Source organism: Bidens hawaiensis, unplaced genomic scaffold, assembly GCF_021521415.1.
Source record: "Bidens hawaiensis isolate Kalapana, Puna unplaced genomic scaffold, B.hawaiensis_p1.1 tig00014831_1, whole genome shotgun sequence".
Taxonomy (NCBI): Eukaryota; Viridiplantae; Streptophyta; class Magnoliopsida; order Asterales; family Asteraceae; genus Bidens; species Bidens hawaiensis.
The window spans coordinates 276498-290654 of NW_027492310.1; the positions used below are offsets into that span (position 1 = coordinate 276498).

Genomic DNA, 14157 nt, shown 5'->3' on the forward strand with positions numbered 1-14157 from the left:
CCACCAACGATTTTACAACGGTCATAACTTTTTCATACGTTAATATTTTTTATAAAAAATTACGCCATAAAAATGAGTATTTTATTGTCTTTAATTTGGGTATGGTATTGCTATAATTTTTCAAATAAAAAAATTAACATATTACGTATGGGCGTTCACAATTCGGTTTTAACGGTTTCTAAGTTATACCGTTGGTTCGAATATTTGTTATTGAGAACCGAAATTGAACCGTAGAAACTTTAAATTAAATCGTTACTAATGGTTTTGGTTTCATGCATTGAGCCTTAATAATAAGTTTACCGTCCAGTCCGGTTTTATATGGCTAAATTTCTGTATAACCCACAAATCAAACTGTTTGCTATGGTTTGAACATTCAGAAATCGGCTGACCAAAAGTGACGATTGGTTCAAACGTTTTTAAAGTTTCAAACGAACATGATTACTATGATTTTTTTCCCCGCCGCATCGCGCAGGCTAGGGGTGTACATGGGTCGGTTTGGGGCGGTTTTGAGCCAAACCCACAACCGTAACCGATATCTAGTTTAATGGATAACCATATCCATAACCGGACCGCTATGGCGGTTTTGGTTAATCGGTTTTGTAGGTTATAGTGAGTCGGTTAACCATAACCAAAACAATGTAATTGGGCCTAAAAGTTTTGCACCAATAATTAAAAAAACGACATGGCATAATCTTACGATGTATATAATCCACAATATTAATACCAAATATTCAAAACAAGAATGACATTATATAATCCAACAATGAATTCAACTTAATTTAATAACAAGCGTTATCAAAAACATCAAAATGATATAATCCAACAACATGTTTGGTGGAAGTTAATCCCAAACATATTGTTGGTTAAATAAATGGGTCGGTTCAGTTATGGCGGTTTTGGAATTATCTTTAACCAAAACCGACCCGTATTTGGTGGTTTTTATAAATTCATTAACCGACCCACTGGTTATGTCGGTTATCAGTTAAAAGCGATTCGATTATGTCGGTTATGGTTCGGTTTAAAGGTTATAGCGGTTAAGGTGCTCACCCCTAGCGCGGGCACCCGTCTAGTTGTGATGAAATGAAAATGATATCATATGTAGCAAGTCATGAATCAAGATAAACTTTCTTATAATAAGTAGAGGTGCACAAATCGGGTTTATTCTAATACCCAGGTTCGGGTATGGACCGGTTTCGGGTATGATCGGGTATTGAGAGAAATCGGGTAGGGTTCGGGTAGGGTATTGAGGAGAAAAGCTCAACCTTATGTACCCGGGTAGGGTATGATCGGGTTAGGTTATTGGAACCGGGTACGACCGGGTATTAATACCCGGTTTTGAATTTGTAGTTTTTTTAAACATTTTTAGTTTGTTTAAAATTTAAATTTGCTTATTAATGTATAAATATAATTAAACTATGTTACAAAAATCATAAATCCACTTAATTACAAATTATTTACTTAGTAATATACATTTTACAAAAACTTAAACATAAAAGTTGGGAAGTAAATATAAAAATATACTATAAAAACTCATGTATTACTTCGGGTATTAGAAAATTGGTATCGGGTATCGGGTATAACCGGGTATCAAGTATAGGGTATGACCGGGTCTGGGTATTTACGGGCTAAAATCGGGTACAGGTATTGACCTCAAAATGTATACCCTATCCATACCCTACGGGTAGGGTCGGTTCCGGTTTCGGGTATAGACTACCCGGGTATAAAAAAACCGGTTCCGGGTATTTTTTCAGGTCCGGTTCCGGGTTTTTTGTGCACCTCTAATAATAAGCATGAACTATACTAGCTTTAAGCTTAACAGGTGAACACGTAAACCCGACGAATTGAAATATGACCTTCTAGCTAAACACATACAAACTTAAACCAGCCCAGACCGTTTGCTTAAAACTCAAATCCACAAATTTCGCGTCAAAAATTCACATCATTGCTCTCAGTTTGGCTAACCCCCTCACCCATGTCAACTCCAACTAAAAGAATACAATTAAACCTCGGCATCAAAACTTGGCTTACCGTTGTCGACCAGCAAAGATGGCAATCACCCTAAACTGAGATATTGTCGCTTTGAACATACAAATATATTTATCAAAATTAATTTGATAGTAATAGTAATAATAACAATAAACACAACTAAGTTGGGTAGGGTAGGGTAGGGTTATCCATGTGAAGTGATTTAACACACATTTTAGTCCGGATGATCAAACAAATTCCCCCATTCACTTTACAAATCTTCCTACTTTCACCAAACGACACAAAAGCTAGCGGTAGTACTAGTTATAAGGTGGGGGTCTCTAAGAGGGTGCAGATGGCTCCGGTTTAACATCAGGTTGGTGGTTCGGGTAGATTAGCGATGCAAGTGAGATAGGCATAATGCATAATGCTTTTGACTGCAGGAATTGCATGGCCGCCCCAACATCCTCTTCCATTAACTTCGCTACTTCACGTTCTGTGTCATCGTTTGACCAATTCTCCCATGCTGCTTGACCTTGCTCGTTATTATATCCGTTCTCATTCCCGTCACCCTATTATGTATCAACCAATAGTTTAACCATGCATACTTTACAACAATAATAATGATAATTTTCAATATATATTTTAGGTTGTTTATTAGCATTGGTTGAGTCAACTTATAAATTGAGCTGAACCAGAACTTTAGGGTCCACAATAACTATTTGTAAGTTGACCAAAACTTATTTTAGGGATATTTTAGCACTGGTTAGCTGACATGACAGTTATTTTTAATGTCAAACAAAAAAACGGTTGAATTTACAAATTATCTAACAAAACTTCAAAAGTTTTTGTTAAAGGTTTTACCTTTTATGTGAACTCCATTCCAAAACTCAAATCAGGACATTCAATTTTTTTACTTTATCCATTCAATTGAGGGCCATAAATTTACTTTTTATAAAAAACCTCAGGGTTCAAAGTTGGGTATTGGGTTCAAATACTTATATAACATACATCATAGAATACTCGACTAAACTAAAAGTTTAAGCGACTAAAACACTCTATTAAAATATGGCTTATGAGCCAAAAAAAATGACCACTTTGACTGTTAATTTTGGGTATGATATGACCCATGTTTTCAGAGTAAATTTTAGTGTGTGTTACCTCAACAGATTGTAATGGGACATCAGATACGAGTTGTGCCACTGCACCAGCTCCACCCAGCCTACTCATGCTAAGAACCTGTTGCATCAGCCAGTTAAATTACAAACTATTAAGTAGAAAAATCTCAAAAAACAGAAACAAATATATAAATAAAAAAAAAAAAGCAAGACTAAAGCATAATGCACATGTAGAGTCTATAAGCATCACTATTATATCTTCTAGAACCCAAAAAGTTACTCACAGATATCCAACTGTTGGATCATAATTTATATCATGATTATAAACTGATAACGAAATTGGTCTTGAATAATAATTTTTACCTTAAGCTGAAGCCGTAAGAACTTCACATAATCCAGAATCTCATCAAGCATAGCAGCCTTATCAGTCTGTTAAAGAAGCATTAGCTAAACAACATCCAAGCATAAAACAGACTGAATTGAAAGTCACACGAAAGTATATGTTTAATGCATACAACCTTCTAAACTATTCCATTCAAAATATCACATTATTGTTAGTAATATTTTTGAGATGTCATTTTGAACTTTACCTTGTTGCAGCTGGGGACAAGCTCCTGTAAAGCCCTCATTCTTTCTGCAATTCTTTCTCTACGTAGCTGCAAATTATATTCACACCTTTGTAAAGCCAACAGCAAACACTAACTGTTTTTGCATTGCAATACATGCATGCACACATACATAATATATGTAAATAAAATGCTGGTGAATTGTCTTACACGCTCAGCTATGCTATGAGGGTCTGTGGCTTGTCCTCGTCGAGCCCGTACCCGAGGTCGAATAGTAGGCGGATGAGGCACAGTCACAGCTGTACTGCTAGTTGGTTGCCCTTGAAACCCCTGTCATTTCAACAGAAACCATAAAAATTTAAAGAAAAATACAGAGCATATAATAATTCATAAACATGAAAAGAGAGCATTCAAATTCAATAAACACTGCCTGGGTCACATAAATCCAATGTTATAAAAATCAGTATTGGTTAGCGATTAATCAGTAATTGATGAGTGACCAATTCGATTTCAGCTAATCGGACCCAATAATTGGGTCAAGAGGGGGGCCAAATCGTTCAAATTTAGTTCAAATTAAGTCAATTAGGTCAAATTAAGTCAATTACAGTCAAAATCAGTCAAAATTGTTCAAGATATTAATAATATTTGAAAAATTAACTCATTGATTAAATTGGATTAATAAGTTTGAAAAATTATATATAAAATTTTGAATATGTATACAATTCTGAAATATTACATAAAAAATTCCCCACCACCCAACTAGCACTTAGCGAGTTCTACAACACTGCATATATCATGATTAATTTGCAACAATTTCTAATATTAAAAAAAAAAACTTAATAACCATATGCTCTGTTTGCTTCAAGCAGATACTTAAACACAGACATATATGATCAATTTCAAGCGCAAAATGAGACTCATGAACCTGTGGAACGGTATGTATCAGCGAGTGTGACTGCAAATTTTCAAATTGGGGAAACAAACCACTCATGTTCATGTTTCCTCCTCTTTCCTGCACATCAATGAACCAAAATTAACCCATTTACAGTTCACAATTATCCAATCACAGTTTAAAACTACAAGATACAATAAAGTGGCAGGTAAACGGGCAACAAACTGCGCCGCAACCCCCTTTTGAATAGCAAAGCCAATCAATACTTAATATGAAGGGAATACGATTCAAACGCTTAATTATGTTAACAACTCACAAAATGAACCAAAATAACTCCTCTACAATTCTCAATCATTCAATCACAGTTCACAACTACAACATGCTGCTATAAACCGAACTGTTGACCAAACCAAAAACCAGCGAAACCAAGCCGAAATTATTCGATTAACCGAAAAGTGGTTATAGGTTATCTTTTATACCCTCGGTCAACCGAAATTAACCAACCGAACCATTCATATTTTCATATATTTCTAGCTTCTATACCTCCATTTCATGTATTCATACCACCATTTCATGTATTTATAACTCCATTTCATGTTTATACATTCATTTCATGTATTTATGCATACATTTCACGTGTTTACAAGTAAACATTTTAGCGCAAATTTGATTTTGGTTATTAACCGAACCGATTTACCAAAAACCGAAAAATTAACCGACCGATTTACTAAAAACCGAATGGTTAATTTAGCTGAGGTTATAAATCGAACAGAACCGTGCACACCCCTAGTTATAACTATATCAATCATTACAACTAGAAGCCTAAAATCAACACTTACAAATTTACGATCAACAAACACGATTGAAAAGCGTAATAATTAGGTTAACAACAACTCACACGCTGCTGCTGCTGCAGTTGCTGACCTGTAAACGGTCCAACGGTCTCACGGCCGCCGTTATCTAAACTCAAACCTAACGGAAATACCGGAGGTTGCTGTTGATGATGAACGGAAACTGTTTCCGGTGAATCGGCTGTGTTGCCAGGTAAGCATCCAGCGGTGATGTTATACGACGGAATGGCCAGAATTTGCTCCAGAAAGTCGTCGCCGTAGCCCTCCGGAGGATCCGTCGCCATGCCGGAGATATATTGTATCGCCGGCGAATCAAATCCTAGAGAGAGAAAGAGAGATGAGTGTGAAGAGAAGAATTGGAACTTGGAAGCAGTGTTTTAAAACTAATACTTCATAATAATAACTTTGAGCCCGGTATTTTTTGACGGTTTATTAGAATATACAATCGACGGTTTTCTTTCTTAAACCGAATCGACAAACAGGTACTAACCGAAGCGACTTTTCATATTTCTAATACTTTTAACCTAGCGAATAACATTAAAATAAGTAAAATTTGGATTATTAATTGAAAATCAAATGCTTTTATATTATTTTTTTATAACAGATTAAGTTTTGAATTATTATCATTATGAAATCATATACTTTATTATATTTTTTTAAGGTTAAGTTACATTTATATAATATTACAAGATAATTTATAAATCTATTAACTTGGTTTAGTTTGTTATATCATTCTTTTTAGACAGAATTACAAATTTTGTCCTTTAAAAAAAGCCAAAAACCGGTTCGTGTTCTTTTCTAAGTTTCCTTGCAGGCGGTGTACTTTAAACTTTTTTTTCCTACAAGTTATGTCCTTTACGCTAACTGGGTTAGAAAAAGTCAGTTAAATACCCTCACGTGAGGCGCATGTGAGGGCATTTTTGTCTTTTCGCCTGTAATTTGTCTAATATATATTAAAATGATTCTCTCTCTCTCTTCCCATCTTCTCTCTCTCTCTCTCTCCACACCAACACCACCACATCCGGCACCATCTCCTGGAAACAAGCCGATGAGGCGGCGGTGACTCCGAGCTTGTCCTGAAGGTACTCGACCAGAGACTGTGCCTGAGCTAGGGTTAGGTTTGAGATGTCATCGCCCAGCTGGACGACTTTCTCCTCTGCCACGGCGGCGACTGGACGGAGGAATGTGGACCGGTGGGTGAGTTTGGGGCCGAATTCTAGGGTTTGTTTGGGGGAAAGACATTGAGTGGTGGTGGTGGCGCGTGGAGGATAAGAGAAGGCGCGTAGAGTCACCGTAGAGAGTGTGGAAGATGATGCCATTGAAGCAGAGTTTAGAGAGACTGAAGAAACGACAGGATAAGAGGATTGACAGGTTTGGTTGATTTTAGATGAAAGAAAATGAATGGGTTGGTCATTTTTCCGACCGGCAAGGAAGAAGAATCAACTATTTGTGGATATGTTGGGAAACCCAAACCCACCTTTTTTGTAACAGAGGTTGAAATTGAAATGAAGCAATTGATTAAGGTGAATAGGATTAAGGGGATTTGATGAAGGTGAATAAGAATCAGATAATGAAGGTGGTTATAGTTGGATGGTGCTGGTATGGTGGCGGCAGGTGGAGTGGACGGTGGTGGAGGTTTGCTCTAGAGAGAGTGAGAGAGAGTTGCGGTATGGTGGCAGTTGCAGGTGTTGGCTTTTGTGTAGTGGTGGTTGCGGTATGGTGGTGTGGTTGTTTCTGGTGGCCGGAATTTGTGACGGTGGCTGGCGGTGGCCGATTTAAGAAAGGTTGGTGTGTGGCGGTAGCTGTGGGTTTGGGCTTCATGGTGGCCGGAGTTTTGGAAAAGGATGAGTCGGGTTCAGGTGATAGGGATACGGGTTTTGGAAAAGGATGGGTCGGGTTCGGGTGATAGGGATCGTTTGCGGTGGCCGGAGTTTATGGTGGCCGGAGTTCATGGTGATGGTGGTGGCTTAGAGAGAAAGAAGAGAGAAAGGAGGGGAAACTTAACATTTTCTTTTTTTTTTTAATTTAAAGATACACTAAAATTACAATTATGCCCATCACATGTCTGGCACATGTCATACTTAACTGACTTTTTCTAACCCAGTTAGCATAAAGGACAAAACTTGTAGGAAAAAAAAGTTTAAAGGACACCGCCTGCAAGGAAAGGACACGAACCGTAATTTGGCTTTTTTTAAAGGACAAAATTTGTAATTGGGCCTTCTTTTTAGTTCAATCAGTTAAAAACCGGTTTAAAAACATTGGTTGAAAAATGATGATAGTGATGATTAAACAGAGTGGCAGTGGATGTAATAAAGGAGATGAGGAAGGGCAATTTGGGAAAGGGAAAATAGCATGCGTGGTATTGGAAAACACGCAGCTATGACAACATCATTTTCTTTCTTTCTATCAATAAAACACATCAGCCGTTTTTTTATATCATCTAAATTGGCCCCACAATGTTTGCTTTTATTATAATCTTTTTTACTTTTTTATATCATCAAAAACACTAGGCTAAACTAGAAGTGCAAAAATCTAGATCCATCATGCGAGAAGTCGGCTAATTTACGTTGCATATAGAAGCAAATTCGGTATCGGTATCATTATTAAAATCGGTACCGATTTGATACCGTCGGTATAGAAGTTTTGAGTTTCGGGATCGATACGGTACTGGTACAGTTTGATACTGGTATTTTCCAAATTTTTACCTTCGGTACCGGTACAAAAAATTTACGATTTTCAGGATCGGTATTTTCAGAACCGAGCTCACGCCCAGTTACATAGACTTGAATTCGGCTCGTATTTTTTTTGTCTTTTTTCTAAGGTTATACTATTTATTAATTAACTTGTATATATTTATAATTATTTTTATATTTTTTCAATTATAATTTTTTATATGACATAAAATTTGTTGCTTAATTATTTTTTTATAATGTGAGGCTAACCCATTTGGTAGAGACATTTGCCTCTTAAATGAGAGGTTTCAAGTCTAACTTAAGTAAATGCGTAGTTTAGTATTATTAGTATATCATAAAAGTAGGTGTATGTGAAACATTTGCCTTTCAAAAAAAATATACTAACTATTAACAAACACACACACATGTATATATATTATAAAAATTATATAACTAAAAACTCGTTTAGACTCATAAGCAGGCTCGAGCACGATTAGGGAAGCTCGGCCTCAGGCCGATTTATTAAACGAGCTTACTTTTAGGCCTGAGCTTGAGTTCAGGCTCGTTTAAGCTCGTCTCAGTTGAGTATTTAACGATTCGATCTCGAGTAGCTTGCGAGTAACTCGGTTCATTTGCACCCCTGGCTAAACCTCTATGCACTTCGATATTGCGGGGCCTAACCTACCTAGTGGTATTTTATCCTGACTTAAAACCTAGAATATGACACATGAGTAAGACTCGAACCCATAACGTAAAATAGAAGATGTCATTAAAACCCAAGACATCGAACAGAAGATACCATCAGACCCACAATGTTAAATTATTATATAATAAATGAGAAGCTTGGCGTCGCTGGACCACGATTGGTCCACTTGGCAGGCTCTGATTAGGCCATATCATTTATATTGTTTTTTTTCTAATTTGATATCTCATCATCCGGGCTCGACAATGCTCGAGTTTTACCGACTAACCACCGCGACACCTGGGAAGCTTCAGTTTTACCATCAACCAAATTTTACCGACATTTTTGTTTTAATTCCGGACCACAATAAATGAAACTAAAATCGATCGAATTCTTGTCAAATCACCACTGCAACGCCCACGACTGGCAATGATCGGGTAATACCAACGTCTGTGTTTTACCGATTCACCGCCCCCGACGTCCGACACCGACAACGCTCGGGTTTTACCGACCGAATAAACGTCGTTTTAAATATTTTATTTGTTTATAAGTTAATTTGAAGAACTTATTTCTTCAGTTTTTACGCTTGGGTTTTACCAACTTTGCTTATATCGTAACATACGTAATTGATATTGGACGAATTCACATCAACTCACTGTCGTAAAACAACTAGTACATAAAAAGATCTGACCTGCCATGACACAACGCGCCGGATAAACTAGTTTATTTATAAAAGCAGGATTCATCATTCCGTCATTTTACAATTCTTGTTAAGTGTTTTAATATATCCTAGAAAGTAATGTTATTATTTTATAAAAAGGAATAAATGTACGGATTACCTAATAATTATAGTGTTTTATATTCTACATCTTTTATCAAATAATGGAACGGACTGATTTAAGTTAACAAATTGTGACCGTGTGTTGAACAAATTTTATTTTGGTTGTTATCGCATTTTTGTTTAATTAGACTTGCTTATGATTACTTACTTTTATTTACAGCCTAAAAATAGAATCATTTTCTCCACAAAGGTAGTTTTTAACTCCAAGATGAGATAGGGGCTTTTCTTATGGACTTTTTTTTACAAATGGGTACGCTCGAGACATCTCCATCATAAAGTTTTGCTTTCTTTTTTTCTTTATCAACTTAATAGATAGTTTCCTTTTATTTCTTTTTTGTGTTTCTTAGTCAAAATTATATCATATTTAAAGTAAGGCATTTTTATCGCTGCCTATTACAAAGATATCCAACTCGTGAACGAATATGATAGTGCTCCTGTTGGATCTATATGTTCAAAACACATGAGATAACATTGTAATTGACTCTTAAAGGGTGACACATTAAACAATTATCTCAAGTATGTCTTTAGCTTAATTTTAACGTATAACCCATTTAATATCAAACATATTATTATTAAGTAAAAAGATAATATATGATAATGAATCGTTACATGATAGATGTGTATCTTATAGATGATATAAAATATATAAGGATATCCGTATGTGTGGGTGTGCACGCATACTGTGTAAAACATAAATGAAGAAATGTTTATATATATAAGGAACGTAAGACATATTGAATTTTATTTAATATTTTATATTAAATACTACCATGATGTTTTAAACAAGTTCTAGAGAGAGAAGTTACCAAGTATATTTTTCTTCTTCCTGACACGTGTGAAAAATGTTTTGTTGATGATGCGTACAATTAAAAGGATAGAATTCAGTTTTAGAGAGAAAGAACAGCAAGTCACCAAGCCTAGAACTAGACGTAATACAGCCTAATCTCATAAGGAAGTTTGGCTTGATTCTTAAAAGTTGTCTTGCACATTAATAGTAAGCATTTAGTGATAATTAAAAGAGTGGGAACTTTTTTATGCACGTGTTACACTAGTATCTCTTGCAGCTAATTCTTGCTTGGTGTGGATCAGAGGATATACTTGAATCTGTGTTCATCCAACTTCCTAAAGGACCACCACTTCTCTATAGATATTGTTGATTTTGCAACACCATATAATTAATATAAATGTTTTAAGTTTCATGTTACTTACATACATGTGGATTATTGATGAACTGGTTTAAAAGATTTAAATATATATATATAAGTTTTCTGTTGCAAATGGTTTACAAAAAGTCATTAAAGACCAAACGACTGGTATCGGACATGAGTTTTTTAAATTTTTAGATGCATTTCGGCTTTCAAGTTAGCAACAACCACCTTATACAATTGCACATGCATGTAAGGAGATAATATGCTGCTAAAAAGTCAAGATTGATGTATTTATGTTTTGTGTTAAATGCTAAGCAAGTCATCAAAAGTTCTAAAATCTTAAACTTGGTTTTGTAATTACATTACAATGATTACATCATATATTAAAGAAGGATTTTTGAATTCCGTTCACAAATATTTACTTTTTATATCTAAAATTCAATTTAGTTATAGTACTTCATAATTGAAGATCAACATTGAGAATACTAATGATTCGGTAAATTGGGGTTATTTGGACTCAGTTATGGGCTGAATGTGCTTCCCGAACAGGTGGAGGAATTGGGTGGCAGCCATTTTACACCCGGCTCGGGCTTCAGTATTAGTAAACGGATCTCCGACACAGGAGTTCTCTTGTACTCGGGGAACACGAACAGGAGATCTGCTATCTCCTTTCTTATATCTATTAACGATGGAAGGGTTGTTAGTGATGATGAAGATGGCATGCTCAGCCAACATTTTTCGGGGTTTGAAAGGGGGACATAACGGGCCGTTATTATCTCATTTTATGTATGCAGATGACGCGATATTCCTTGATGAGTGGGATTATTCAAATGTGATTACATTAAAAAGGATATTAAGGTGTTTTTTTGCTGTTTCGGGGCTCAAGATAAATTTGACAAAATGTCGGGTGTTTGGTACAAAGGTGGATAATGCAAAAGGTGGATAATGCAGAAATGATGTAAATGGCAAGTTTACTAACTGTGGAGTGGGGGCGTTTCCTTTCCGCCATCTCGGTCTACTCGTTGGGGGTAATATGAATCTAATAATTCACGGGATCCTATTGTGGAATGTTTAGAAAACGTCTTTCAGTTTGGAAAGCAAAAAGGCTATTGTTTGGGGGAAGATTGACAGTAATAAAGTCGGTTTTGAACTCGTTGTCGTCTTATTTCTTTTTGTTGTTCTGGGATCTGGAAGGGGTGATAAAAAAATTAGATCGGTTAAGACGGGGATACTTTTGGGGAGGAACGGAGGACGTAACCAAGATCAATTGGGTTTGTGTGGGACAAGGTGATTGCTCCAACTGACAAAGGGGGTCTCGGCTTGGGCTCGTTGCGCGATGCAAATCTCACGATGTTAGCAAAATGGTGGTGGAGATTCATAGAAGAGAAGAATGGGTTGTGGCGAAAGGTGGTGCGGTCAATTCACCATACCGCGAGGTCTTGGAACTTCATCTCGGTTCGAAAGTCTTTGACGGGTCTGTGGAGAAGTATCATTGCTATATCGGATAAGCTTGAAGAGATGGGTATTTGTATGAAGACGAATATGAAATATGAACTAGGGAATGGGCAGTGTTCAATGATTTGGATTGATAAATGGATTGGGGAGGAGCCACTTCAGGTTAGGTTCCCTCGGTTATTCGCGTTGGAACGGTCCAAAATGTTTTGTTGTTGCGTATCGTTTAATGATGTACGAAAATAATTGTGCGGCGTATGGAATTGGGTTAGGCAACCAACACGTGAGATGGTGATTGGAGAATTTAGAAGTCTCCTTGAATTGTGTGAAGGGGCTCAGATGGGATCGAATAGAGATCGGTTGATGTGGGGATTGAATGAAGATGTTGGGTTCACAGTAAAGAGTGTAAAAGATAAATTGGGGGAGACAGGTTACTCAGATCGGACTTTTCTTTCATTTGGAATGCATGGGTACCAAAAAAGGTGTGCATTTTAGCTTGGCGTGTAGGCCTTGAAAGGTTACCGACGTTAGTGGATTTGGCAAAATGAAATATTAATTTCAGTTCAGATTTATGTCCGTTTAGTGGGGATCATGCAGAAACTGTTGAACATTTGTTTGTTTCATGTAGTCTCGCGCAAGATGTTTGGCAAATCGTATCCATGTGGTGCGGGTTACTGTAACACCCCGACCGATGGCGGATTATACATCGGGGCGCCACGTATTGTTTCATTACTCGTGACACTATGTGGGTGTCAATATTTAATAAATACATTTTCATTGCGCACGCGCGCGATCACAAATCGTAAAGTAACATAAATCATAACATAACTCAAAATATTCAAATAACATAATTTGTCTTGTTACATTTTAATCTAGGTCCAAAGAAAAAAGAAAACATCCTACGTGTCCTTGAGATTCCCAAAAGCAGCTACAGCAAACCTGAACATGTGTTAAAATAAAACGTCAACACTTGCGTGTCGGTGAGAAATCAAGTTTAATAGATATAAATAGATAATAACAAATACTGCGCGCAACATGTGCTTAACTGGGGTTTAACATAGGGTGTAATCAGATTGTGATCAAGCCTAAATAGATCATAGCTCATAGTTCAATCCGTGCTCCCAATCGAGCACAAAAACAAATAATCATACGTGCATGTGTAAACAAAACAAGAAAACCGTAAACGATAGGTCTCCCGTGTTCATCTAATGGATCCATGAAAACTTCGGAATAGGCCGAACAAAGCGGTTAATGATTCACACATACAAATAAACAGCCAAGTAAACGTCCATAACACATGGGGTTTTGCGCACATAAATTTCATAAACAAGTTTAAGACTCAAGTTGTACGAACACATGAACATCCCAAAACGTTAAAAATAAAAGGGGATCAAGTACGAGATTACTCACCTGTAAACGGTGCGTTGAAAGATAACGCAAGAATCCAATTTTTAAACAAGCACAAGTTAACCTATAAATAAGAGGTTATTGGTTTAACGATTGGTTTTTATGTCTTGAATATATGCAGTAAGTATCGATTTTTGTTAGTTAAACAAATTAAAACAAAATATATATATTTATATTTACCGAGATTCTGGGCAGAACAGAAGAGAAGACGGAGGCAAAGAGAGGAGTGGCGTTGCTGAGGAACTACGGCAGAGAGCAAAGGGAGAGAGATTTGGGGAGTGTTTAAGTGTAGTGTGTGTAGTGTTAATAAACAAGAAATTAGCTTAATTTATAGGAAAACCCAAGGGAACACAATCCCTTGAAAGGGGAAAAGATCTTATCAAATCAAGCAAAAGATATTAAAAAGCACAAAAAAAACAAAAGCAAAAGATATCAAAAGATATGCCGGCAGCTGCAGGGGATGGGGAAAAAGCTGACAGGTTACAGATCAAAGCATGGGAGGTGTCAGATAAAGCACTGTTCAAGACATGCAAAAGAAGATTTCAAAAGATTAAGTCAGTCAC

At 36.4% G+C, this 14157-nt stretch overlaps 1 protein-coding gene across 1 annotated transcript; it reads right to left on the reverse strand.

Annotated features, from left to right (window-relative positions):
- Window positions 1-2071: 2071 nt before the first annotated feature.
- Window positions 2072-5790, reverse strand: LOC143547795 (transcription factor UNE12-like). The gene is made up of 7 exons (XM_077039128.1): window positions 5440-5790; window positions 4575-4661; window positions 3860-3979; window positions 3674-3739; window positions 3447-3512; window positions 3127-3204; window positions 2072-2537 (listed from the first exon to the last, which is right to left on the reverse strand). Exons 1-7 carry the CDS (start codon window positions 5674-5676, stop codon window positions 2307-2309), a joined length of 885 nt encoding a protein of 294 aa, XP_076895243.1. The 5' UTR covers window positions 5677-5790; the 3' UTR covers window positions 2072-2306.
- Between the last annotated feature and the right edge of the window lie 8367 nt (window positions 5791-14157).